The 27,001-nt window shown below is 44.3% G+C and overlaps 1 protein-coding gene across 3 annotated transcripts; it reads left to right on the top strand.

The window, feature by feature from the left end:
- Positions 1-1,306: 1,306 nt before the first annotated feature.
- On the top strand, positions 1,307-26,392 carry LOC105013750 (collagen alpha-1(XIV) chain). 3 transcript variants are annotated; one of them, XM_020051606.2, is made up of 42 exons: positions 1,307-1,324; positions 2,117-2,156; positions 4,244-4,363; positions 5,547-5,651; positions 10,272-10,415; positions 12,285-12,446; positions 13,150-13,344; positions 14,093-14,260; positions 14,544-14,828; positions 15,006-15,164; positions 15,296-15,465; positions 15,600-15,729; positions 15,836-15,981; positions 17,114-17,243; positions 17,345-17,484; positions 17,817-17,943; positions 18,036-18,175; positions 18,320-18,452; positions 18,916-19,061; positions 19,150-19,279; positions 19,399-19,515; positions 19,635-19,781; positions 20,018-20,074; positions 20,180-20,218; positions 20,306-20,444; positions 20,559-20,701; positions 20,843-20,952; positions 21,085-21,243; positions 21,342-21,419; positions 21,598-21,684; positions 21,829-21,882; positions 22,218-22,313; positions 23,452-23,505; positions 23,673-23,726; positions 23,870-23,923; positions 24,037-24,108; positions 24,295-24,330; positions 24,404-24,470; positions 24,676-24,864; positions 24,964-25,041; positions 25,154-25,315; positions 25,425-26,392. In XM_020051606.2, exons 3-42 carry the CDS (start codon positions 4,264-4,266, stop codon positions 25,451-25,453), a joined length of 4,731 nt encoding a protein of 1,576 aa, XP_019907165.2. In that variant the 5' UTR covers positions 1,307-1,324; positions 2,117-2,156; positions 4,244-4,263; the 3' UTR covers positions 25,454-26,392. The 3 variants fall into 3 exon arrangements, with proteins under 3 accessions (XP_019907165.2, XP_010873815.2, XP_019907166.2); XM_010875513.3 differs by lacking the exon at positions 1,307-1,324 and having other exon boundaries at positions 2,071-2,156; XM_020051607.2 differs by lacking the exons at positions 1,307-1,324; positions 2,117-2,156; positions 4,244-4,363; ... (1 more) ...; positions 10,272-10,415; positions 12,285-12,446 and having other exon boundaries at positions 13,288-13,344; positions 14,095-14,260.
- The last annotated feature ends 609 nt before the right edge of the window (positions 26,393-27,001 follow it).

Here is a 27,001-nt window from a genome sequence, read left to right as displayed (position 1 = left end):
CTCCTGCGCCCATTTCTCCCAAACCCCCACCAGGAGGTTGCCACAGAGATGACACTGCCTCCCCCAAAACGGTTTTCCTTTCCCTCACCTCCTCCCCTCACACGTCTGTTGCAGTTAATAAAACACCCTCCTGGGCCCTAAACACACCCTATGTGTCTGTTCCGTATGTGTCTGTTCCCTGTGTGTCTGTTCCCTATGTGTCTGTTCCGTATGTGTCTGTTCCCTATGTGTCTGTTCCCTGTGTGTCTGTTCCCTGTGTGTCTGTTCCCTGTGTGTCTGTTCCCTTTGTGTCTGTTCCCTATGTGTCTGTTCCCTGTGTGTCTGTTCCGTATGTGTCTGTTCCCTATGTGTCTGTTCCCTGTGTGTCTGTTCCGTATGTGTCTATTCCCTGTGTGTCTGTTCCCTGTGTGTCTGTTCCCTATGTGTCTGTTCCCTTTGTGTCTGTTCCCTTTGTGTCTGTACCCTATATGTCTGTTCCCTGTGTGTCTGTTCCGTATGTGTCTGTTCCCTGTGTGTCTGTTCCCTATGTGTCTGTTCCCTGTGTCTCATTACAATACTTTGTTAACATTCAGTTTTGCATTTGCAATTTACTGCTGTAATTGGTAGTTTGGGTTTTGGTCCAGAATATGTTTACAGTAAACTAGGCCATCTAAAAAGGTGCAGCTCTTTCTGCACAGTTCTTATTTTTGTAGGAAACATTATTTATTAAGGAAATTACACAGGTTACCACAAAGCTGTTATTCAATGTGCAAATGCTTAGTTTGTATAGGCCTATTACATTTAGAGACCCAGAGTTTTACTGGCATGAATTCATTATGTGTGATTGAGATTTCCTAGAGACCTCAAATTACCGATTTCTGGGAATTTAAATGATGTACTCTATTTTACTGTGTTTTTACTACTATTTCTTGATATTTTGATTTGTTATTAAGGCCCATTTTATTTGAAGTGGGTCTATTTTTCAGGTCAGGAGGGTGCTGGCAGATACCTGGCAATTAATAGGCAATTGGCAGGCACGTGAAAGACAGGAGTAGGAGAATGACTCAATAATGGATGGAAGAAAACCAGTCCCAAACTATAATACCACCGCCTTAATTTTTTAGGTTTGTGATGAGAGTTGTCTTTTCAAGGGCAATGTTTCCTTTTTACCAAACATGGTGTATATGACGTTACTGCTGCCTCCACCTCTGACTCATTTCTGCAGAGCACATCGTTCCAAAGTTTTGGTCTTTACCCGGGTGTTGCGTGACAAATGTTGGTCATGTCTTCATATTCCTTCTTGACAGCAGCGGCTTCTTCCTTCCTGAACTCCCATTTAGGCCAGGTTTGTACAGTCGGAAGGCACTTCAACATGTGGCAAAAGAGGCCTGTAGATACGTTGATGTTAACCTGGGGTTCTTATCGATTTCTATTAGCATATTAAGGTCAGCTCTTGGGCTAAATTCTAGAACAAGGTGTTACGAATAAAAAAGGGGGATATGAGCCCATATACCTAGGGTGACCAGACGTCCCGGTTTGCCCGGGATTGTCCCGATTTCAATCTGGGTGTCCCGGGTCCCGGGACATCTGTAAAACACTAAAATGTCCCGGTCTCCGACATTCACTACCAAATTGGAAATGTGGTCACTCTACATTTACTACATTTACCTCTGTGTATTATGTTAGATAACTATTTAATATTCATTGTTGGCAATTGACGTCTAATATCAATAAAGCCTCTTAAACGTGTGCAGTTGCCAATATATCAGTTTGAATATACAATATACTGCCAATACACCAGGCTGAATGCTATATTCTGCATTCCGAGATGCTTGCACGTACAAACATCTTTTAGCCGTGATATATTGCACTTATTCCACACCCGTTCCTACCTTATTAATTATTCTTATGTGCTAAGTAAGGACAGGATCTGACTAGACATGTTATGTCAAATATTAAAGTAAGCGTTGCTGTACTCTTTTGGGAATGTTACTTTTCTGAACGCCGTGCACCACGCCCATGTTCGAGTGTAGGAGGGCCCGTGGAGCTATCATATTTCACCCCTAAAAGATAGCGCTTGAAGTGGGAGCAAAGCAGTGCGGTGTGTTGACATCCCTACCTTTGTAATGCATTTCAGCTCTCTCTGACGGAATACTGGACGTAACGTGCGAAAACTGGTAGGTTGACGGCTCTTTAACAGATACATTCTTTCTACATTGATGTTACATAGTAAAGGGGTTGTATGTCCAATAATAACGGCAGTACAGTGTTCAGGAGATATTTCATTCCACATCTTAACTTTCAAAGGCTTATCAAGGTGTTTTGATCAGTCTACCTGTCTCATGCACGTCAGAGAGATTAAACCAGTTGCAAAAGATTTTCCAGCTATAACTCTGTCACTGTATCAAGCAGCCTAATGTTAACTAGATGTTGATGTATATAGTTTCCATTAGGCTGCTTGATGTAGTTATTTCGTTCCATTGGGTTACTTAATATAGTTGCAGCTAGGTGAGTCATAGAGAGCATGCTTTGAATTTGCACCTGGTTTTGTTTCTCTCACTCTCATGAGACAGACAGACAGATTGAAACACCTTGGTAGACATTTGAAAGTCAACAGTGAAGAGCTTGACTGATAACAATGTATAGCCAGGAGGATATGCCTTTTTATAGGTACCAACTCCTTTTGCTGCTATATAGTTACAGACTAATGAGCACCTGAAATAGGCAAGTATGTACGGAATTGATGAACAAAACAGAAGCTGTCAAAAGAAAAAGAAAGTAAATGCATTTGGATTTGTAAGTAACATGCTTGCCAGATAAACCTGTGTCCTGGACCTTCATATCTCACAACACTGGTGTCAGATGTGGAATGATACTGCTTTAAAGTCATTGTAGTTGTAGATTTGAGAAGGGACATTGTTGTCTGAAATTTGTAGCCCGGGGACACACTAATGTCTCAATGTTGTCGTAAGGAGGACGTTTGACTTAAAACCAGAGGGCTGGTAATGGGGCTCATGGCCTGGGAATAGAGTCACCCAACAATGTTTTGTAACAGTACATCACAACACTGTATTTCCAGATCAAATAGGGTCTAACATTTACAATGGCCCGCTAGCCTGGTCAAATCTTGTCGGACAAATCACATTATTCACTTGCCTGATGAGGGCAGTGAATCTTCTGCAAATGGTTGTGTTTCAGTTCCAATCACAGGAATATTTACATTCAAACCCATTAAAGACTACATACGGAAAAGTACTTATATATAATAATAATACCTTACATAGCTAAATCATATCACAGCGCTTCTAAATGTAGGCTATAAATAACCTGAATACATGATAGTATACCAAACCAACCTACAGTATATAAGTGCTGGATCACCACCATACTTGTATAAACTATGCCATGTACTGAGCTGTAGTTAGAAGAAAAGTTAACATTTGCTCCTGCAGTTATTTGCTCTATTTCACATGTAGAGGAGAAAAACTTTTGTGGCATAACTGCAGGCCTGCTGTTTTCTGTCTGGTCTGACAGGCTAAAAGAATGGAATAAATCTACTTGAACCATTGATTGAGCTGCCCATACCCCGGGTTAACAACCATCAAGCGATCAGATACATGTCAAGGCTTTCACGGCCCAGGGCTACTAGGATCAGTGTGCAGGTCACAGATGGGAAAAGAGTTGTAATTATGTCGTCTGCTATTGTCTTCCCCAGTAAAGGGGATATAATACCACTACTAAGTATTCGGGATTCTGAAGTTGTCAAAAAGTCTTGTTGAACACTGTTGTTGGTGTGCACTGATCACATACAGGTGTCCTGGGTTTAGTGTTTGATCATGTTATCAGCCTCACACTGATGCATGGTTTTGGTGGCCCAGCACTTTGTCCCTCCCTGTCTCCTACCTCAGACATCTGTAGTGTTATGGGTCTCAAAGCGGTGTTTGTCTGTCTGTGTAATTTGGCCCTTAAATTGAAGGGCTAACCTAATGGTAGGCAGGCAGCATTTAAGCATCTGTACTGGCCTGGGTGTCATGATATGCCTTTCAGCGTTCCCATGGGAAAGGGGAAACACATTGCCTTTTCATCTGCTTCAATGGAGTTATTAGATATTCATTTTGAATTGGCCTAATTACAATAACTTTTGATGATACCTTATCTGTTCACCCCCAGGTTATGGTCAGTACTCACCGATGCTGGCAATAATGAAATAATCATCGTTCATGCTGTTAGCTAATAACTTGGTTCATTGGTTGGCTTTTTCAAGGTCCCTGGGTTCTAGTCACCATGCTTTTTAACTGTCTACGGGCTGCCTTTCCTGCACTGATGGTGCCTTACCTGGTCCCGCTCCTCCTCCTACTGTCTACCTCTGGAATCCACAGCCAAGGTAACGTGTATTTCACTACTACTGCAGCATGGATCAGGACAGGTTCCATGGGACTGTATATTACTCAATGGATATTCTGTTGCCAAAGATGTTTTGTCATTTTGTTGCTTTCCCTCCTTCATGGCGGGTTGACTCATGTCACGGTGGAAAGAAGTTAAACACACACGCACATACTGTCTATGGATTCAAATAAGAGATATCATCTGTCCTGAATTGTCTGTGTTTTGTTTGTTTCATTGTCACTGGGCAGCAGTGAGATCAGTCAGATGTCTTAGTGCAGTGACGGCTTATGCTCGCTGGGTGCCCAGGAGCACATGAGTCGTTGTTGTTATTCATGGAAGGATGGGGCATTGACCACAGTCTCCAGATCCCCTCTGATCCACTGCCAGAACAGGAAGCAGGGACAGTGTGATACTACTCACACGTTTCCATGTGAACAGAGACCCTTGACTCTTTACCCCCGTCTTAGCCCCAACCTCCCGGAATGATGACACTGCCTGAAGTCTGCCAGCAACACTGAGTCCAGTGATTCATGTCTGCACTCTTCTACAGTGTCTTCCGCTTCGCCCTGTACCCCTTCCATAAGGTGCCTTCAAACTAACCTTCAACCCCAGGCCCTAAACTGATTTCCTGTCCCTCTTGCTATTCCAGTGTAGAACACAAGGCCTGCTTTGAGCAGACAGGGACAGCTGGAGAGTAGAAAGGAGGATAGAGAGAATTACATGAAAGAAGAGGATTGTTGGGAAGCCCCCGTTGGAAATTATGGAGATGAGCAGAAAACAAGAGACAGATTTGATCATAAGGCTCCTTCTTCAAATCTGGAGGCCTGAAAAAGTGGATTTTGGGGGTCTCTTTCTTTGATCTTAGAATAGCACCGCCACTACAACACCCCCATCCCGCAAACACCTACAGTACAACCCATTGCCAAGTTCACTGCTATACTACAAACCACACATTCAGGGATACACTGCCCTGTATCAAGTCATCATAGACTTTCTTGTCAAGTTTTGAATGCAGAGTTTGGGTGCTTTTCCAGTCCAATTAATCTCAATCTCAAGTACGCTGAAATTCAAATTATTTTCACTGCTTTACCTTTTCAAATATAGTTGAAATTGAACCTTTTTTGTCGATGTAATTTTTATTTATTTTGGGTCTTTGTATCTGTGTTTTGGTTACACTACAGGACGTCTGAAGTTGACAGTGCTTTCGGAGGATCGGCTACAGATGAAATGGAAGGAAGCTGATGGGCCTGTCCAGGGATACAAGGTCCGCGTGAAGCCCATCTCAGGTGAGACTGCAGTACTTTAGGGTATCCAACAAATCTGGTTTGAGAAGTTAGCAAGATTTTTTGTACATTTTAGTCATTTAGCAGAGGCTCTCATCCAGAGTAACTTTCAGGAGAAGTTAGGTTATCTTTCAGAAGAAATTAGGTTAACTTTCTGGAGAGGTTAGCTTAACTTTCTGGAGAGGTTAGGTTAACATTCAGGAGAGGTTAGATTAACTTTCAGGAGAGGTTAAGATAACTTTCGGGAGAGTTTAGGTTAACTTTCGGGAGAGTTTAGGTTAAACTTCAGGAGAGGTTAGTTTAACTTTCTTGATAGAACATCAGATTAAAAAAAAAAAAAACAGAATCCTTAATGATGGAGCCACCCACCTGCTATTCTAGTGAAGCTCCTGAAATCAACAGTGTTTATTTGACGAACGCTAGTCTGCTTGCATGACGCATCTTATTGACCATGTATTTTGATCTGAGCCTGTCTGCTCACAGGCCCATTAACACCTCATAAGCTTCACTGCAGTGCAGGGAATGCAGATGTCTCTGGTACTAATGCGGGACGAGCCTCACACAAATATAAATACACAAAGCAGTCATTACCCATGTTCTCTAAATAGAAAAAACATTATTTTTATTATTTTATTATTATTTTTAAGCACACACACATCATAAAAAAGAAATACAGCAATATAAGGGTCATCTAAATTCTTATAGAATAGCACTAAAGGGATCAATTCCTTATGTAAAATTTGTAAATTGATCCAATCTTGATTTTTAGCTTCCTTACAAAAGCATCAACTTGTGTTTGATATATTGTCTTCTCATCAAGCCAAATACCAAGGGTACTTGTTATATCTGTGTTCTGTTTATTTACAGTATTTCCAATGTCATTAAGTGAACAATAGTGAATCCAAAACTTTAACATGGCAAACAACTTTATGTATTTGCCATAGCCTGAGTTTTGCCATTTAGGTTGTTTTGAAACCATAAGCAGGTGTTGTTTCCCAAACCTGAAGAGGTGACCATGGAGAGATAATCTACACTGAACAAAATTACAAACGCAACACTTTTGTTTTTGCCTCCATTTATCATCAGCTGAACTCAAAGATCAAAGACTTTCTCTATGTGCACAAAAGGCCTATTTCTCTTAAATATTGTTCACAAATCTGTGTAAATCTGTGTTAGTGAGCAATTTCCTTTGCCGAGATTATCCATCCACCTCACATTTGTGGCATATCAAGATGCTGATTAGACAGCATGATTATTACACAGGTGTGCCTTAGGCTGGCCACAATAAAAGGCCACACTCTAAAATGTGCAGTTCCATCCACAGCACAATGCCACAGATGTCACAAGTTTTGAGGGAGCATGCAATTGGTATGCTGACTGCAGGAATGTCCACCAGAGCTGTTGCCTGTGAATTGAATGTTCATTTCTCTACCATAAGCCATCTTAACCTCCAAGATCATCTGAGACCAGCCACCCGGACAGCTGCTGCAACATTCGGTTTGCAGAACCAAATAATTTCTGCACAAACTGTCAGAAACCGTCTCAGGGAAGCTCATCTGCATGCTTGTCGTGCTCATCGGGGTCTCAACCTGACTGCAGTTCATCATCGTAACCGACTTGAGTGGGCAAATGCTCACATTCGATGGCGTCTGGCACTTTGGAGAGATTTTCTCTTCACGGATGAATCCCGGTTTTCACTGTGCAGGGCAGATGGCAGACAGCATGTATGGCGTTGTGTGGGTGAGCGGTTTGCTGATGTCAACGTTGTGGATCGAGTGGCCTGTGGTGGCAGTGGGGTTATGGTATGGGCAGGCGTGTGTTATGACCAACAAACACAGGTGCATTTTATTGGTGGCATTTTGAATGCACGAAGATACCGTGACGAGATCCTGAGGCCCATTGTTGTGCCATTCATCCACGACCATCACTTCATGTTGCAGCATGATAATGCACAGCCCAATGTGGCAAGGATCTGTGCACAATTCCTGGAAGCTGAAAACATCCCAGTTCTTGCAGGCCAGCGTACTCACCAGACATGTCACCCATTGAGCATGTTTGGGATGCTCTTGATTGATGTATACGAAAGCGTGTTCCAGGTCCTGCCAATATCCAGTCATTGAAGAGGAGTGGACCAACATTCCACAGGCCACAATCAACAACCTGATCAACTCTATGCGAAGGAGATATGTTGCACTGCATGAGGCAAATGGTGGTCACACCAGAGACTGACTGGTTTTCAGGCCCCCCCGGACCCCCCCCAATACAGTGAAACTGCACATTTTAGAGTGGCATTTTATTGTGGCCAGCCTAAGGCATACCTGTGTAACAATCATGCTGTCTAATCAGCATCTTGATATGCCACACCTGTGTGGTGGATGGATAATCTCACTAAGGAGAAGTGCTCACTAACACCGATGTAGACAGATTTGTGAACAATATTTGAGAGAAATAGGCCTTTTGTGTACATAGAGAAAGTCTTAGATCTTTGAGTTCAGCTCATGATAAATGGAGGCAAAAACAAAAGTGTTGCGTTTGTAATTTTGTTCAATGTATGTAAGAACATTAATGTATTAATGAATTTATCCAAAGTACAATGCCTCAATAATTATTTTCAACTTACAATTTCCCAATGAGCTGCCTGTACACCACAGTGGAACCGCCATTATGTCCTCTAGAGGGAATCTTAACACGTCTGAGTTGGCAGCAGGGTAACCAACACTGAATTTGATTATAAATGGTCTTAACAAAGTGGCTCACTTTTAAGCCAGATTTCTATGGCAACGTATCCTCAAGTCCTTCTTGAGTATAATTGTTATTATTAAATAGCCTACTTCTCATTAGTGGTACTGAACTACACACAATAGAATAGGACTGACTTCAAAGCAACAGCATTTTCCTAGGTCCCTCATATTAAATTATGCTGGTGGTGTATTTCATATACAGTATTTCATATATAGCTTTGGAAAAAATGAAGAAACCACTGCACATTTTTCTTTCCTTTCCAAAAAAGTTGAAAAGGAAGGTTTTGAGTGAGGAACAGAAGGGTTAAAAGTAAGAGTCCACTGCAAATAGAACACTTCTGTTCCTCACTCAAAACTCAAGGTGCAGTGGTCTCTTAATTTTTTCCGGAGCTGTACGTTCGGAGTGTATACAGACCCCTTCACATTTTCTTATGTTATAGCTTTATTCTAAAATGTATTACTATTTAAAATGTATTACATCATTACTATTATTTTAATTACTTTTTTTTGCAAATGTATTAAATTAATAAAAAAAAAAGAAAAATACATATACACTTTTTTATAACACTGGAAATTGAGCTCAGGTGCTTCCTCTGTCAATTGATTATCCTTGAGTTTTTACAAATTGATTGGAGTCCATCTGAGGTAAATTCAACTGATTAGACATGATTTGGAAAGTCATGCAGGTGTCTCTATAAAATTCCACGGTCTGACAGCGCATGTCAGAGCAAAAACCAGACCGAAGTCATGAGGTTGAAGGAATTGTCCGCAGAGCTCCGAAACCATTATTGTGCCATTTACAATTCAGTACAAATGACATCACGGCGCAGACTTGGCAGCTCCGTACTGTCTCAATAAAGAGGTCTGCGTTCAACTAACCACTTGCTACATGCACCCACAATTACAAGGTAGTGAAAGACAGACCAGCACTGTCCACTCCAAACTGATATGTAACGGTAACTGACGCTGGCTGCCTTTTTAATAGCATGAGTAGATCAATCTTGCTTCAGGAGATATGTCTTCTAGGTTGAAGCTGAACCCTCTGCAAAGAGTTCAACTAGCTAGCAGCTATTGGGACCCTATGGGGACGAACTGAAGTCATCTGTATGGTTCTCCCTCAAATAGTGTAAAACTCTTCTCTCTTTATTTTTTTCCATTGTCTGCCTAGAGGTGAAGTGATGCTAGGAATGTTCCCTCTGACTACCACATTGTTTCTCACTGTCATATTCTGTCTAATCTCCCATTCTCTTAGTCCTCGCTGAGTCTAGACAGGCCTGTGTGAGTGTGACTCAGAAACAGTATGCGGTAAAATAAACATGAGAAATGCCTGCCTACCCTGCAGCTCTCAGGAGAGAGGAAGATGAGGAGATAGGGAGGAGAGAATAGGGGGAATAGAGAAAGATAAGGAGGACACCACTACAAAAGAAGCACAGGAAGAGTAATTTGTGATTTCATCGAGATGGGGGCTGTTGAAACGATGAAGAGGTGGCCAGAAGAATAAATGCATAGAATTTACCCTGGCTTAGTTGATGCTGTAAATAAAGCCTTTAAAGAACAATTGACATTTGTTATGTTTTGTCTATGTAATCTTTAACACACTTAGCTGTGAGCTGATAGCTCGGGGAGATATACTGTAGCTTAACCAACCATCTTCCTGGTCATGACTCTCAGATTTTGTACTACTGAACAAAAGGATAACAGCTTGTCTGTCTTCCCAATCCAACTGTCGTCTTAATATGAAAGCTGTAATAGATTTTTGTCTTTTATTTTTGCTTGCAATCTCTCTCTGGCATTGTCGGGCTAGCACGAAGCCGTGGGTCTGTCTGACGGTTGTGCGCTCACTTCTGTGGTGATCTGATGAGGTGACGTCTCTGTCTTCCAGAGGTGCCGCAGCCTGAGCTGATGCTGACAACCACACGCGGCCGCGCTACAGTGGTAGGTCTGGACTCCAGCCAGGAGTACACCCTCCAGGTCCTAGTGCTCAACGGAACCCTGGAAAAGCTCATTGCCAAGAGACGCTTCACCAGTAAGACACAGGAGTGGGAGACTAGGACGGAGAGGATGAAGAACAGGGGGGAAATAACTGGATGCTGTAGATTAAAAAAGGAAAGGGGAGATGGACTAAAGGGCGGTGGACAAATGTGTGCCACGTACAAACATACGAATGTCGGCCACTAGTGAACCCCTGATTGTTGGATGGAGTTGTGGATGTCCATGTTCTGTATCTGGGCCCAGCACAAAGGTTGTCAGATATAGTTTGACAAGCCAATGATAAAATGGAGACATAGAAAAACAATACTGACGAGAACATATTGATGGGTTCTCGTCACTCTAGGGATGTACAGAAATCACTGTTGGAAGCCCAAACTATCTTATGGAATTTCGGGATGGAACTCATGGATGCGAAGGCAGTAGGGACAGGGAGTTGAACGGGATAGGAGGTTAGGTGAATGTCTGCTATGGCCAGTATGGGAGAACTGGAGCAAGATGGACAGAATATTTTACAGAAAGATAATGACCGCTGCACTGTGAAGCACAACGAGAAGGAAAACTGTGAGGGAGTGGTGTGCAGATACAGAGATAAAGACAGAGGAAGTGTGTATGTCAACACACAGGCCTCCGTGTCCAGTCCTTAGGCTTACCTAACAGATCTGATAGGACAACACTCCTGTTCTAACGTAGATCACCTACAGCTTCCATGTGATTTATTGGAATCCTCAAAGCATTTAGGAATTTCGAGAATTCCCTTGACAACGTGAATGTGCCTTGGTGGGCTTTACCAAACACATGTTTTACCGGCTAGTAAACCGCTGATCACAAAGCAACTGTCACATACGCTGTCAAGTAAATAATTATGCCTGTAGGTTACGTAAAAAAGCCTTTCTAGAACTATTTCCATACTTTTGGCCTTGAATACACAGGAGAAACACGTACAAACACATAATAAATACAATAGTAACACATTCATACCTACCAGCCTTTCTTGCACAAGGCAGCATGTGTAATTGATACCTAACAATATTACACACAGTGATTGCTGCAAGAGGGAGACTATATACTAACTGTTATGGGAACAGAGCACCCTTCCAGGTTGTATAACTCACACATGGTCCTTTCAATTTAAATAATTCATCTCAGTAACACTACAATGCAATTGTCATCTAGTATTAAAATGACTTCTACCACACCTCAAAGTAATTGGTCTGCTAGTCTGAGAGTAATTGACAGACGTTTTACATGTGATAATGCTGAATGTTTCTTGTTGTTGCCAACCTTTTAGGGATAGTGGGTTACTGTGTCGAGGGAAGCGTGTTGGGACAAGTCAGGCCAGTGTTGACTGGAACATATCTGGCTGTCATTCAACAACGATCCTCATCTGGGAGCTCCTTCCTGGCCTCCCTTCTCAAACCCCCCATCCCACTTATTATTTCCATTGAAATGTCACGCTCAATTTGCTGTCACACTTTCCATTTTCTTAAGGCTTTATTTGCCCTTTTCATTGGAAATGTTCAACATTAAAGTCTTATCCTGAGTGTCTTATAAGGGCAATTAGGGTTAAGTGCTTTGCTCAAGGGCATGACAACAGATTTATGTTTTTATTACCTTGTCGGCTTTTGAACCAACGACCTTTCCTTTACTGCCCTACCACTGAACACTAGCTTGGCTCTCTGCCACTGTCATAGCTTGGGGTGCTGGCATTTTATTGTTGTATATAACCCAGTGTAGAATGTAAGATGATTAAGGTTCATTTACTGATCCACTGCTCTTCAACAATCTCCCTGTCCCTAATTCCTCCTCACACTCATTTTCATCCTCTTCCATCATCTGTTCCTCCTCCCTGTGTCTATCCATGGCGTTGTCATCTCCTCCCTGTCTCCCCTCTATGTCCCACCAGTTGAGGGCCTGCGAGAGGAGGAGCTGGTCCGTAGTGGCAGTCGTGAACAGCGGAAGAAGGCCCTGCCAGGGGGGTCGGGGTCAGGGGAACTGGACGACCTCATAGAGACCCTGGTAGATGTTCCCACTGTGGTCTACAGAGAGCCTACAACCACCACCACAGGTATGGGGCCCTCTAACCCCCAGGGCCCTTTAGGTCTAAGGGAATGAGTACATTACAGAGTCATTCCGAGTATCCTCACTCTGGCCAATAAGCACTTACTGTAAGTGAATGTTATAAGTAATGATCAAAAGTTGTGCAAGTGAGGGGCTTTAACAGGATTCCGGGAATGATGGTTATTTCACTTGGTGTTTGCTGCGGTAATTACATACAGTGGTGCTTTTGGCAAAAGGATGCATGTAATATCTGATGGGTCCAGGATAGATCATTGCTTTTGTTGCGGGTGGCAATGGTGCACACAACATCTCCTCACATCCTCCCTATAGTTGATCTAAAGCTGTGCTCCCGTCTTCCGCCACGGGCTCTGTCATTATGTGCATGGTTGACGGCGAGGTTTGGGGGCAGGAGACTGGAGAGGCGCCAGAGTTCTCCCACTTGGTCTGTAATGAGAGCCCTGCCGCAGTGCCACAGCTGTAATCTGGCCTTGGAGAGGGACTGGGGAGAAACAGTGATAAAGGAGGGCCAGTCAGGGCTTCACTAGTGACCAGTACCTCATTAGAACTGAAGACTATGATGTCACTGTCTTCTACCTGGATGTGTAGGTTGTCATACAGGCGCTGGTCAGCAGAGACACTTGGTTTCTTTACCACTGCCAACTGTGAAATTGGGTTTCTGTAGAACCAACTGTCAAATTGGGTTTCTGTAGAGCCACCAGCTACTCCTGACACAACTACCCCAGTGAATGAAATGCTGACCGAGAAGGCTTCCAGAGAGAAGAGGAAGAGGAAGAAGGATCGCTCTAAGGTGGATGATAAGGAAGAGCAGGGGACAACTCAGGGGGAGGATCCGGCGTCCGACAGGGAGAAACTAAGGAAGACAGTCTCCGGCTATCCTGTCACAGGTACAGTGACTCTCCCTTACCACAGAAAACACATTGGAAAGACAGGTGCATCAGTACCTTTCCAAACCACTCTAATTGACCCCCACCAATGAAATTGGAGGGGGGGGGGGTGTAACAGGTTCAGTATGTATGTTTTTTGAGATTGAATAATTAATAGGCTGCTATGAAGAATTATTTTTAACTGATCTAATGTGTTGTTTTGAAACTGATTGAGATCCATGATTAGTCTAGTACCATGGGTTAAACAGCAAGAGTGGCAGACAAGATGTTTACTGATGCCTGGTGATTCAAAGGCCATTGCGAACATACTCTGGCATCCATGAGTTCCAGTCCTACAAGGGAAGTCGAAAGCTTACTTGGTAGTAAGAGCAGTGCTGGTTAGAAAATGTGATAGTGAGTGTCTGTTTCAGATGTGATGACAATGTTTCCTGAGGTGGGGCGACAGAGGGGACAGGAAAATGCTGGGTTCCCCTGTATGCCCCTGGGGATGAAATGTACCTCTCTTCTTTAATCCTCTGTAACATACATAGACCCACACACGCTCGTACTACTACTACACACCTCGTGGGGCGGTACTGCTCGTGGGGCGGTACTGGGTCAGTCACTGAAAGGTTGCCGGGTCAAATACCAAAGGAGCCTGTGGTTCTGCCCTTAAGTTAGGCCCATTGTGGTACCAGTCACTCCTTTGAATGAATCGGTTATTTTTTTTAAGGAAAGCGTGGATTTGATTATGGTGTCTTTGATCCAGAGGTATCCACTCGAATGGCCTTTGAGTGTGACATCACAGCAGCCGCCGACGTGGTCTTGTTGGTGGACGGCTCATGGAGCATCGGGCGCACCAACTTCAGACGTGTCCGGGACTTCCTGGAGGGCCTGGTTGTGCCTTTCCAAATCGGCCCTGACCGGGTACAGATCGGTGAGTACAGCCGTTCGGCTGATCAGGCTTTTGGTTTCCAAAGGGATCACATTTATGTGATCTCATAATTAACACAACAAGATACCACATAAATAACGGCTCCGCTGGCAGGAGTCTTTTGATGTTAAAGAGTCTGTACTTTTCCTTTCATCCTAATCCCGATGGTTTTGGCCAGGATATTGTTGCTACAGCTGCATAGAGTTGCAGTAGACCCCGCCACTTAGCTTCTGACTGTACAGGACACCAGAAACTAATGTGTTGGATGATACTTTCCGTTTCCCAGCCCTGTCTCAGTACAGCGGAGACCCTCGCACTGAGTGGCAGCTGAACAACTTCACAACCAGGGAGCAGCTGCTGGAGGCGGTCCGGAACTTCCGGTACAAGGGAGGCAACACCTTCACCGGCCAGGCTCTGCTGCACGTCCTGGAGGAGAACCTGAGAGAGGAGTCGGGAGCGAGGCCTGACACCCCTCGTTTTCTGATCCTGCTGACGGATGGGAAGTCGCAGGACGACGCCATCGCTGCGGCCAACCGGCTGAAGAGCACAGGCGTGGAAATCATCGCCGTAGGTGAGATCTTAGTCCGGGCCGTTTCCTTTCCATGATGGGAAGCAGAGCATTTCATATGGTTCGTTACTGCACGTTATTTGGGCTTGGTTTTGTTTGTCAGTTGCATGGGTGTTTCTGAACATTAATGTGTGTGTGTGTGTGTGTGTGTAAAGTGAAATGCCCCTGACCGTTTCCCAGGTGTGAAGAATGCAGACGAAGCAGAACTGCGGCAGGTGGCGTCTGAGCCCCTGGATCTCAACGTCTACAATGTGAATGACTTCCCTCTGCTCAGTAAACTGGTGGGCCGGCTGGTGCAGATTCTCTGTAAGAAGATAGAGGAACGCAACATCATCAGGAGTGAGTTCTTCTGGAGAGGGATGCTTAAACCTGACAGAAGTCTGATTGTAGCCAAGTCAATTTGAAAGTCAGGAAACACCATATCCACCCACTGAGAAAATACCAAGCAAAGCTCCCTGATTTCCCTGCAGGAAAAGCGCGGCCGACCGAGGATCCTGTGCTGTCCTACCCCAGCCCCACAGACATGGAGTTCTCTGAGCTGGGCCCCAGGGAGGTGCGGCTGGGCTGGACCAGACCTGGCCGACCGGTCCTGCAGTACAGAGTGGTGTTCCACAGCGCTGAGGGACCAAGCCCACAGGAGGTCAGGCAGGCGTCCATTTACGTTGGGGTGGTTACAGGTCCCAGGACCTCTGGAAATGTGGTCAGTACATGGCGGTTGTGTGAACATGTCACTGTTTGGCTGTGTGTGATTGTCCCTTGGCTCGGTTTGTTCAGGTGGTTGTGAACGGGACTGTCACCAGTGTGTTGCTGGGGGGACTCACCTCTCAGACCCTCTACCACATATCAGTATTCCCCGTCTACGAGGACAACGTTGGCTTGGCCCTCAGAGGGACTGTCACCACATGTAAGGCAGAGCCTGTCTGAACGTCCCTAAAATAATATTAGGTACCGAACCGTAGAGATAACTGCTACATTCTACCCAATGTCTCTCTTCCCTCCCGGGTCATCAGTGCCCCTGGCCATGCCTGTGGGTCTGGAGGTGACCCCCTCGTCACCTAGCAGTCTGAGGGTGCGTTGGGGGCCCGCAGCGGGGGCCACTCAGTACATGGCCTTGTACTCTGCCCTCAGCAACGGAGAGCCTGACGATGCCAAGGAGGTGAGATCAAGAGGGGTGTGTCTGTTGATGGCCCCTCTGTGTCTGTTGATATTGTGTCTGTGTGTGTCTGCTGAGCCGGTGTCTGTTAATGATCCGTCTGTATGTGTCTGTTAATGGTGTGTCTGTTGATGGTCCCTCTGTGTCTGTTAATATTGTGTCTGTGTGTGTCTGATGAAGTTGTCTTTTAATGGTCTGTATGTATGTGTCTGCTAATAGTGTGTCTGTTGATGTGTCTGGATGTGTCGGTTGATGGTGTGTTGATGATCTGTGTCTGTCGATGGGGTGATTTTGATGTTGGGTGTTGTGTATGTTAATGATGTGTCTTTTGATGTTGGGTGTTGTGTATGTTAATGGTGTGTCTTTTGATGTTGGGTGTTGTGTATGTTAATGATGTGTCTTTTGATGTTGGGTGTTGTGTATGTTAATGGTGTGTCTTTTGATGTTGGGTGTTATGTATGTTAATGGTGTATGTCTTTTGATGTTGGGTGTTGTGTATGTTAATGGTGTATGTCTTTTGATGTTGGGTGTTGTGTATGTTAATGTTGTGTCTTTTGATGTTGGGTGTTGTGTATGTTAATGGTGTGTCTTTTGATGTTGGGTGTTATGTATGTTAATGGTGTGTGTCTTTTGATGTTGGGTGTTATGTATGTTAATGATGTGTCTTTTGATGTTGGGTGTTGTGTATGTTAATGGTGTATGTCTTTTGATGTTGGGTGTTGTGTATGTTAATGGTGTATGTCTTTTGATGTTGGGTGTTGTGTATGTTAATGGTGTGTCTTTTGATGTTGGGTGTTATGTATGTTAATGGTGTGTCTTTTGATGTTGGGTGTTATGTATGTTAATGATGTGTCTTTTGATGTTGGGTGTTGTGTATGTTAATGATGTGTCTTTTGATGTTGGGTGTTGTGTATGTTAATGGTGTGTCTTTTGATGTTGGGTGTTATGTATGTTAATGGTGTGTGTCTTTTGATGTTGGGTGTTGTGTATGTTAATGGTGTGTGTCTTTTGATGTTGGGTGTTGTGTATGTTAATGGTGTGTCTTTTGATGTTGGGTGTTGTGTATGTTAATGGTGTGTCTTTTGATGTTGGGTGTTATGTATGTTAATGGTGTGTATGATTTTCCATGTCTCAGGTGAAATTTGGGGCAGACCAGACTGATGTGGTGCTGTCTGGTTTACTGCCAGAGACAGACTACTCCGTCACCCTGTACGCGCTGTATGACGAAGACCCCAGTGACCCTGTCACAGCCGTCGCCACCACACGTGAGGGAGCCATCACAGTTCATTATGAACCAAAAGGTAATCAGCTGCTGTCGAGCTAAGAAGGGTTGAACCGCTCTGTCTCTGTCCTCCACTCTCCATAGACCCCCTGCCCCCCCCGGTGAGTATTCGGTTTCCCATGGTGAGCCACAGCATGATCAGGGTCAGCTGGGTTCCTGGAGGGGTCGGCGTTCCCCGTCACAGAATCACCTGCAGCACCAACCACGGCAGTGACGTCAAAAAGGTAGTCACCAGTTAATGGAGCAGTCTGTGTGTTTGAGCCCCTGAGGGTGAAAGTGGCCAGTTCGTGTCTATTTGTGACCCATGTCATTGAAACCTCTAGCTTTTAAACCTGACTAACTAAGATAAGACATCATATTACACATCCAACCCAAACAGGAGGTTTAAAAATGTTTTTGTTATTAGCATGTTCCCAGAACGCATCTCTCACTAATGTGGACTATATGAGACTTACTAATCAATGATTCATTGAAGAGGTTGCCTTGATTGGCTGATTTTCTATGTTTCTTGTTTGTGTGTCTGTGTGTCTGTGTGTGTGTGCGTGATGTGGCGCAGGTAGAGGTGACAGGTGTGAACTCAGTGCTGCTTCAGAACCTGTCCTCCCTGTCCAGATACTTGGTGTCAGTACAGTCACAGTACCAGCAGGGCCTGTCCTCCCCACTCACAGCCAACGTCACCACGTGTAAGACAATGAAACAGAAGACACACAATCCACATCCGTACATGACCTGGGTATGTGACAGGTTTTAGTTAACCACCCATCTCTCTTATCAGTGAAGGTACCCGCCCCCTCTGATCTCAGAGTCACCAACTTCTCAGGAAATGACATCACAGTTCAGTGGGAGTCAGCAGCAGATGATGTTGTGTCTTACCTAATCAAATGGATCTCACTCAGCGGTGGAGACCTGAGACAGGTGTAGTATGTGATGAACATTCTCCATGGCCTCTTTGACTGCACTGTATCGCGGGTGGCGTGTTCGTTTGGTGAAGTATGTTGTTGTTGAATTCCTGATTAATGAGGTCAATCCTATTGTTTGTTGATGTTGTCTGTGTTTCAGTTGAGGGTGGATGGGGACAGTGAGGGGGCTATACTGGAGGAGGTGCAGGACGATAAGGAGTATCAGATCTCACTGTCTGCCCTTTACGCTGACGGAGCCCAGAGTGAGGCAGTGGCAATACGATACAGCACTTGTGAGGACAACATACACACATTTTCAATATATTGTACTGTATAGGGATGTTCAGCAGAAAGAGCCTAACTTCATTCAGGGAGTGGGTAGCCCGGCATAGCCCCAACACCTGTAGCCCTAATATGAGATTTTTATATATTCATATAACAGTATCTGATTCTAGTCTAGTCACAGATATTATGCAGAAATCTTGAAGAAAAAAGCCAGAGTTGCCAGTCACCTGGGTAACATTGTGGGTTATTAGAAACGTGTTAGACTGATGTCTTATACACAGCGTCCCAACTGTTTTGGAAACAGGGTTGTATAGTTACATACATATATAAAACGCAAAGCCTTCCATGTAAGGTTGTTTTTTATATATAAACCAGAAGCTCCTCTGTGCAGATACATTGTGCAGTGACACATGCCCCACCCCCCACCTCCTAAATCCTCATTTAACCCCTGGGTCTCACGTCGTACCGCAGTGTCAGGTGGCGGCCCGTCCAGCCTGTCCATCTCAGAGGAGACAGCAGTGAGTTTGTTGGTGAGCTGGGTTCCTCCCAACGCCCACGTCCTGCAGTATCACGTCTCCTACACAGCCCTGACAGGAGGGGAGACGCAGGAGAACACTGTGAGGAACAAGCACCAAACACACAGACGACATACACACAAACGCACACGGACAGTCAGCCTGTGACGGTGTGGTTACATCCCCTCAGGTGTTGGTTTCCGGCAGCGAGAGACGGGTTGTGCTGCGGTCCCTGTTACCGGACACACGCTACAGCGTCCTGGTCACTGCTGAGTACCGCAACCGCGAGGGAGGGAGCGCCTCGGCCCAGGGCAAGACCAGTGAGTCTGACCGAACAGTAGTCACTCAGGTGTCCGTGACTGTCGGTCACCTGTGAGCGCGCCGTCAGGGCGGTGATTCGCAGCCGTCCTCAGCCGTCCTTGTGTGTCTGTCTCTCCAGCCAGTCTGAGGGTGAGCAGTGTGAGTGTGATGAGGTCTGATCACTCCAGCATCTGTGTGTCTTGGAGGCCCGTTCCAGCTGTGAGCGGATACCGCATTGCCGCCCAGTCTTTCAGAGGTAACAGTCCTTCTCGTCCTGAAAGTGCTCGGGTTGTGAGTCTGGGATTGGGAGCTAACGCGCACGGCGTTTGTGTGTGGTGTGTGTTTTTCCTCTACATCCCTGTTTGGGTGATACAGACAAAGAGACAAAGCAGGAGATAGTGGACGCATCCAGTAGCAGCTACTGTTTCACTGAGCTTCAGCCGGAGACTGTGTACCGTATCAGTGTGCACTCCCGCCTCGAAACAGTAGAGGGAGCTGCAGTCTCCATTCTCCACCCCACAGGTCAGTAGTGTCATCATGATACTAGATGGAAACAGATCAGTGACAAATGCTGGAAGTACAATCAGACAAATGCATTTCATGAAACCCTTTTTACATCTACAATCATCTTGATATCGCCTCACTCCCGAAGAGTGGTTAGATGCAGTGTGAAACACATACGACACGTTAATTGATAACAGGTTAATTGATCTGGAAGTGTATATGATTAACCACCGTTTGGATGTTTACCCGAACAGCCTCTGCCCCGGCCAGAATCCCCATTTATCCCAGACTGAACCCTATTCGCAATGAAGGTAATGTTTGCTATTCCAGTTGTCTGTCCAGAACAGAGCTCCCTTGACAGATATGTAACAGGACAATGCTATACTGGGGTTAAACACTGCCCTCTTGTGTTCCAGTGTGCCCTGTGGTGACCATCAGACACAGTATCGTAAAAGGTATGGGGGGGAATAAAATGGGTGAAGTAAAAAGATTTTGTCATGTACTCGGGTGTGTGTGACAGTCTGCGTGTGTTTCGGCGCCAGGGTTTGATATGATGGAGGCTTTCGGTCTGACCCAGAAGGCTCACTCCTCTGTGGAGGGCGTGTCTACTGAACCCTTTGTCTTCAATACTCTACCCACCTACACTGTGTACAGAGACGTCCAGCTCACTCAAAGCACGGGGTGAGAGGTTCGCACACTGGCAAATGCATACCAACATACACACGCACCCACACACACACACACACACACACACAGTTTTACTTTACTGTCTTAGACTGGTCCTTCCATGCGCAGGTTCATCCACCCGGCAGGCTTTTCTTCAGAGCACACCATTAGTATGGCGTTCCGTCTACTGCAGGACACCCCCAAGGAGCCCTTTGCACTCTGGCAACTCACTGACAATGACTTCCAGCCCAAGATGGGCGTGGTGCTAGACCGTGAGTCCCAGCAGGGAAGGGGTCACTATATTGACAGATCTATAGTTTACCCTGTGATGGTGTTCATTGTTGTGGGTTCTCACTAAATGCCCTGTTGATTGGGAACTTTGTTATTTCTCATCTCTCGAATTTCCCTCTCAGCTGGAAGCAGACTGCTGCAATACTTCAGTCTGGATTACAGAGGAGAAGTTCAAGAGCTCACTTTCAACCAGCCACAAGTCCACAGGCTGTTCTATGGCAGTTTCCACAAGGTGACAGAGAGATAGAAGACCGTTCAATATCAAGACAATGATGAGTTTTAGGTTGTAATCAGAGGTTTCGACCACATGTTGTCTATGGTTCTGATGTTGCAGCATGAGTGAGTCTTGTCTTATGATTGGCAGATCCACCTGTCCATCAACCAGGTAAGCGTATCCCTCTCTGTGGACTGCCAGCGTGTGGGTGAGAGGCCTGCCCGCCCCTTGGGCACTCTGCCCACAGACGGCTTTGAAATGCTGGGCAAACTGACGAAGACCCGTGGACCACAGAGCGGCTCTGCCCCGGTGAGTTGGAACAAGCCTGTTACTGTTACCCACACATCAACATATTGTCGTGGAACTCAGAGATGAAACCAGGCCGTTTTCAACCCCCCCGCCCCCAGTTCCAGCTGCAGTCTTTTGAGATCGTGTGCAACACCACCTGGGCATTAGAGGACACCTGCTGTGATCTTCCTGGCCTGGTTAGTGACTGTAGTAACTCAATTAAAGTGACTGTCTAAAATCAACATACACAGATGTCCGGGGACACGTGGAGTTGTATGAATGCCAGCTCGCCTGGCACTAGATAGGCCCAGAGGTCAGTTTATCTAGTGATAAGCCCTGAACTAAGTGTGTCTTGATCATGTGATCCTGTCTCAGAGAGATGAGGAGAGCTGCCCGGCCCCTGCCGATGCCTGCACCTGTACCTCCGACGTGCCTGGAGCCCCAGGTGTCACCGGACCGCCTGTGAGTCCCGGTGTTCTGTATGATGAAAGCAACATACACTGACCACATGACTAAACCCACATGTTGTGCACTGATTTACTGATTGATGCTAAGATAATTATACAACCATTGTAATAATGTTTAACCCTGTTTTTCTTTTTTTAGGGAAAACCGGGTCCTCGTGGAGAAAAGGGTGAAAAAGGGGAGGAAGGACAAAAGGTCAGAGGTCATATCACTTGTGGACTGTACAGAAGTATTTGGAGTTTAGTATACATTGTTAAAAAAGACATCTTACTATATATATATGTGTATACACTCACCTAAAGGATTATTAGGAACACCTGTTCAATTTCTCATTAATGCAATTATCTAATCAACCAATCACATGGCAGTTGCTTCAATGCATTTAGGTTTGGTTTGAACATTTTGTTTTGCAAACTCAGTCCTAACACAGTTTTATTTACATGTTGGTAGGCGGTTTTTTATAGTGTATAATAGACATACAGTACTGTATCTTCATGTTTGTATATGTTCACCACTACTGTTCTTCTTAGGGTGAGATGGGCCCTTCAGGAAAAATAGGTTCAGAAGGCGTGCTGGGGCCCTTGGGAAGTCGGGGCCCTCGAGGATTGACAGTTCAGGGCAAAGCGGTGGGTCAAACTTTAGATGTCTTATAACAACAGGACATACTGACTAAGCTATGGATGCATGTATAAGGAGCAATTCTGTCCTCTATTTGTTCATGATAACTGGCAGACAGAATGGAAACACTGGGACCTATGAGGGGAGAAAGTGTTACTTTTGGACCAGATTAGTATTGTTGCTCATTCCGAACCGTAATATTTAAATTGTGTAGTTATTCATTCTGAACTGTAACATTTAAATAGTGTCTTTCTTCATTCTGAACCGTAACATTTAAATAGTGTCGTTATTCATTCTGAACCGTAACATTTAAATAGTGTTGTTATTCATTCGGGAACCGTAACAGTTAAATAGTGTCGTTATTCGTTCTGAACCGTAACATTTAAATAGTGTCATTATTCATTTTTATAATGTTTGTGATCTTTTTATAATTCCCATTTTTTGTAAAAATGCAAACATTCATTGAATTAAAAGCAAGCCAGAGGCAATTTACAGGTTGGAGGTTAAGTGTTTGTTTTAAAAGTAGACTCAGCAACATCACGTACATGCAGTAGGTACAGAGCATGTTGGGTCAATTTCTACGACAGCGGACAGCATTAAACCACAGTGAAAAACATTCTCTCTGTCCTGGTCCAGAATGACACGTTATGTGTGATTATGTGAGAGGGAAGACATGCACCTCACTGTCTCATCATCAGCGCCAGGGCTCATAACTAATATCCTTTCACTGAGTCTACCTTTAAGGAGAATGCTGTATGTTTCCAATAAAGACACAAACATTCTATTAAACAAGACATTCATCTAATTATAATCCAACTTTAATCCAAAGGTATTGTGAAATGCATTCATAAGCAACATAACAAGCCAGCTTTTTGTGTGAAACTGCCCTCATGTGGTAATGTTTGCAAACCCAGAACAGGGTCTACTGTATATAGAGCATCCTTTTTGCTACATCCTTTACTACATAGCTTTTTGAAAACATCTATGAATTTCCTTTTCAGTGGGAAATATATGCATTTAGTGTATTCTGCATTTAGTGTATCTTGCATGTAAGTATATTTGGATCTTTGTTGTGTTATTATCGGTTACAACGTATTATTGGTTAGGTATCACCTATGACCTTATGACCTCATCTTGTTTTTACAGGGACCTCCAGGGGCTAGGGGAGAGAAGGGGGAGGTGGGAAAGCCAGGAGGCCAGGTGAGTCTGAGCTATAAACAGAACAGGATTGTATCCTGACTTTAACGGTCTCCCATCATTTAAATCACTGCACTATAATTTGACTTAAGTCATTCTTCTTTTCTTCCCCTTTCCTTCTTTTTCTACCATAATATACATTACTTCCTCTTCTGTCCTTGTTCCTGTAGGGTTCACCAGGTCCTCCTGGTCTCAAGGGGAATGAAGGATCCCCTGGACCTAAGGTGAGCTAATTCTCAATTTGTATTCAAATATATCCACGGTTCAACAGACTCAACAGCTCAAGATTTCAAGGGTTTGCATTTTTAGTGTATTTGTATCAGTTCTGAATTTGACCTTGGTTTCCTGGTTTTTTCCTGGTTTTCAGGGCATCAGAGGTTCTGAGGGGAATATGGGAGCACCAGGGATTACTGGACCAAGAGTAAGAATCGGATAATTGTGAAAGCAGATATATACTTTGTAATGTGTCATTGTTTCCTAGTAAATGTCCTCTGTTTGTTCCTGTGCCCCTAATCCATCCATCTGTGTTTTCAGGGTTTCCAGGGTATGCCAGGACACCCAGGGGTTGTTGGAGAGAGGGGACCTTTGGGGGGGGTGGGCCCTACAGTAAGTACCCAGGAACACAGCTTTCTGAGTTGACACGGTTACATCCAATATATGGTTGACCACAATAACCATTCCACCACACATTTTCAGTTATCGCAACGTTAAAGTAAAAACAGTTTCACTGTGTTTGTAGTGAGAGTGGATGTTAACTGGTAAACTGTAAACTTTTGACATTTTGATTCACAGGGTCTTCCTGGGAATAAGGGTGAACGGGGGGAGAAGGTAGGCTTCTAATATTGGAGTATTTCTTTCTATGCTCTCTGTGACCCATTAACTGACAGCCATGTTGTTTCAGGGAGAGCCTCAGTCCATGGCAATGATCTTTCAGCTGGTCACTCAGGCTTGTGAGCAGTTAGTGCACAGTAAGTACTGCCATGTTGTACATGTATTCATGACAGCTGATGTTTAAGTTTATGCGTACAGGGTAGGGTTAGGGAATGGTGAAGGTTAGATTTAGCGTTAGGGGACAGGGAACATAGATATCCGGTCCCCCACAAACATGGAAAAAGAAGTGTGTGTGTGTGTGTGTGGATTTAGATCAGCTTTTACTGACAAGGTGCTTTTCAGATGAGGTGCTGAAGCTGGACTCGTTCCTCACTGAGATGAGCCGTAAGCCTGTGCCCATTGAGGAGCCAGTGGGTCCCCCAGGAGAGCCTGGTATACCGGGGGGAAAGGGTCCACCAGGACAGAGGGGGCACCAGGGACGACTTGGGACCAGGGGGGATCCAGGGAAGCCTGGGTACCCAGGAGAGATGGGTGAGGCCTTGGGTTTTACCCATTCAATTGCTCTTTGCCCTAATGATATTGGTGGTGGTGGTGGTGACAAGACCGGTGATAAGATTGTCTTTCCTCCAGGACGTAGAGGACCCCCTGGAGAGAAAGGCAGCTTAGGGTCCAATGTCCAGGGACCACAGGGAATCAAAGGATTTGCGGGTATGCAAAGTATTGTCTGTCTACGAGCTGGAAAAAGTCACAAATACTGTAATTCATTTGTCATTTCTCCTGTTCCCACTCATTTGGCTGTTGGTTGATTGTATTTGTGCAGGTCTTCCAGGAGAGGCCAAGATGGGCAGTCCCGGTCCTAGAGGAGAAGATGGCAAGACGGGACTTCCGGGCATTGCAGGGACAGTGGGACAGCCAGGAGAGGTCGGTCCCCCTGGTGTCTGTGATAGCACTGGCTGTCATGGAGGTGCTCAACCACAAGCAGGTACCCCAGTCATACTCAGGACAAAATGAATATTTCCATAACTAAGATGTTCCCATTAATGTTTTGGCCTTCCTGCAATTTGAACGTTTTCATTGCATCTCATTTTCAGAGGACCCATATTTTGGATATCAGCCTTGAGCACACTGGAATCTGGATTTTCATATGACATTGTGGTCCAGTTCTTATTATCTCCTTCATTTTAAGTGGCGTGTTGAGTTTGAAAAAGCACTCATGTCATTGGACCTAATGGACAGACTGGAAAAGGAGCTGACCAGACACCACAGCAGAGCAGTTGGTGCATAGGACCTAGTCTGTGACTCAGAGACACATGACCCACTAGAAAGAGGAAAAGGAAGTTGAGCTGGTACCTTTTCTTCACTTCTCCCTCTGCTTATGAAAGACAAATTAATTAAATGTTTCTTTTTTTTTTGAACAAATTAAAAGTGCATTTCTATAGGTCTGCCTGTTAATAAACTTTGTCTAACATTTTGTAAAGGCCTGTATTGTAATGGAAGCAACGTAGTGGATATTTTGGAAGATCGTGTTTGTAGTTTGATGTATATTACCACATTCGCACTGATGTTTGAATGAAATGTTTGTATATCTGTTACTTTAGATGTCAATGTTGATGTACTCATGCACTGTAATGTGTAATGTATCACATGTTAAGTGTACTATTTTTTTTGAAGGTACAAGCCTACAAATACAGTTCCTGCAATCTGTAGCTTTTTTTTTTTAACCTGAACTGCCTCAAGAATATAAAAAGCCAAAGAGTTAATTGTGTTTTAAAAAACTGTATTTTGTTTAAACAAGTATTTACTGTGAGAATGTCTATATTGTTGTAGAGCGTTATGCTGTATATGATCAATTGTATATTTCATCTTTTTTTAATTCTCATTCACCACAGCATATCATGTATTTCATGATGTTTGTTGTCTCACAGAAAATCCCAGTTTACAATGACTTCTTCATTTGGGCATTGGCATTTTGTGTGTGTGTAGTATAAGGTCAGCTTTTACTGAAATTATAGTATAAATTCTTCTATATCAGAAAGCTAATTGTGAGTAATAAAATTATGCCTACAAAAGTATATGGGTCTGTGCACTTTCTAATATCCAAACACTGGACTAGTACTGGCTGTCCACCAACCGCCTATGAACTTCCTGGGCCCAGATTTGGGACTCAACCCACTTAACCTGGGATAGTGGGTGATAATGGTAAAGTCTTTCTAAAGCACACCATTCCATTTACCGTTCAGGTGATTTCTTTGCTCTATTTGATGGATGCATTAGTACAAGTGAGTGGTTTATATTTTCCTATTATATTACTTTGATTGTCTTGTTGTGTTACTGCCTGGAGTTTAAACCTAAAATGCTCATTGGCTGAAGCTGTGGTATTTGTAAGCAATAGGGCACAAAAGCGTGTGCTATATGGCCAATATACTTAACCGATGATACATGACTTTGCTATGGTAAATTGGCAATACCACAAACCCTCATTATTACACATTTTGTTCTAAACCAGTTACAAATTCAAATAAAACCTGTTGTATATGAGATCTTTTAAACCAGGTGGTTTTAATCCTGATTGCTGAGGTAGCTGGGTATAAGAGACCTTGTACAATGGGTATGACATCACATCACTTTTTACTGTATTTATTGCGTTGGTAACAAGTGTATAAGAGCA

The sequence above is a fragment of the Esox lucius genome, chromosome 12 (assembly GCF_011004845.1).
Source record: "Esox lucius isolate fEsoLuc1 chromosome 12, fEsoLuc1.pri, whole genome shotgun sequence".
In the NCBI taxonomy this organism is placed as follows: Eukaryota; Metazoa; Chordata; class Actinopteri; order Esociformes; family Esocidae; genus Esox; species Esox lucius.
The sequence above is the reverse complement of the archived record's forward strand: the minus strand, read 5'-3'. Positions and strand labels throughout refer to the sequence as shown.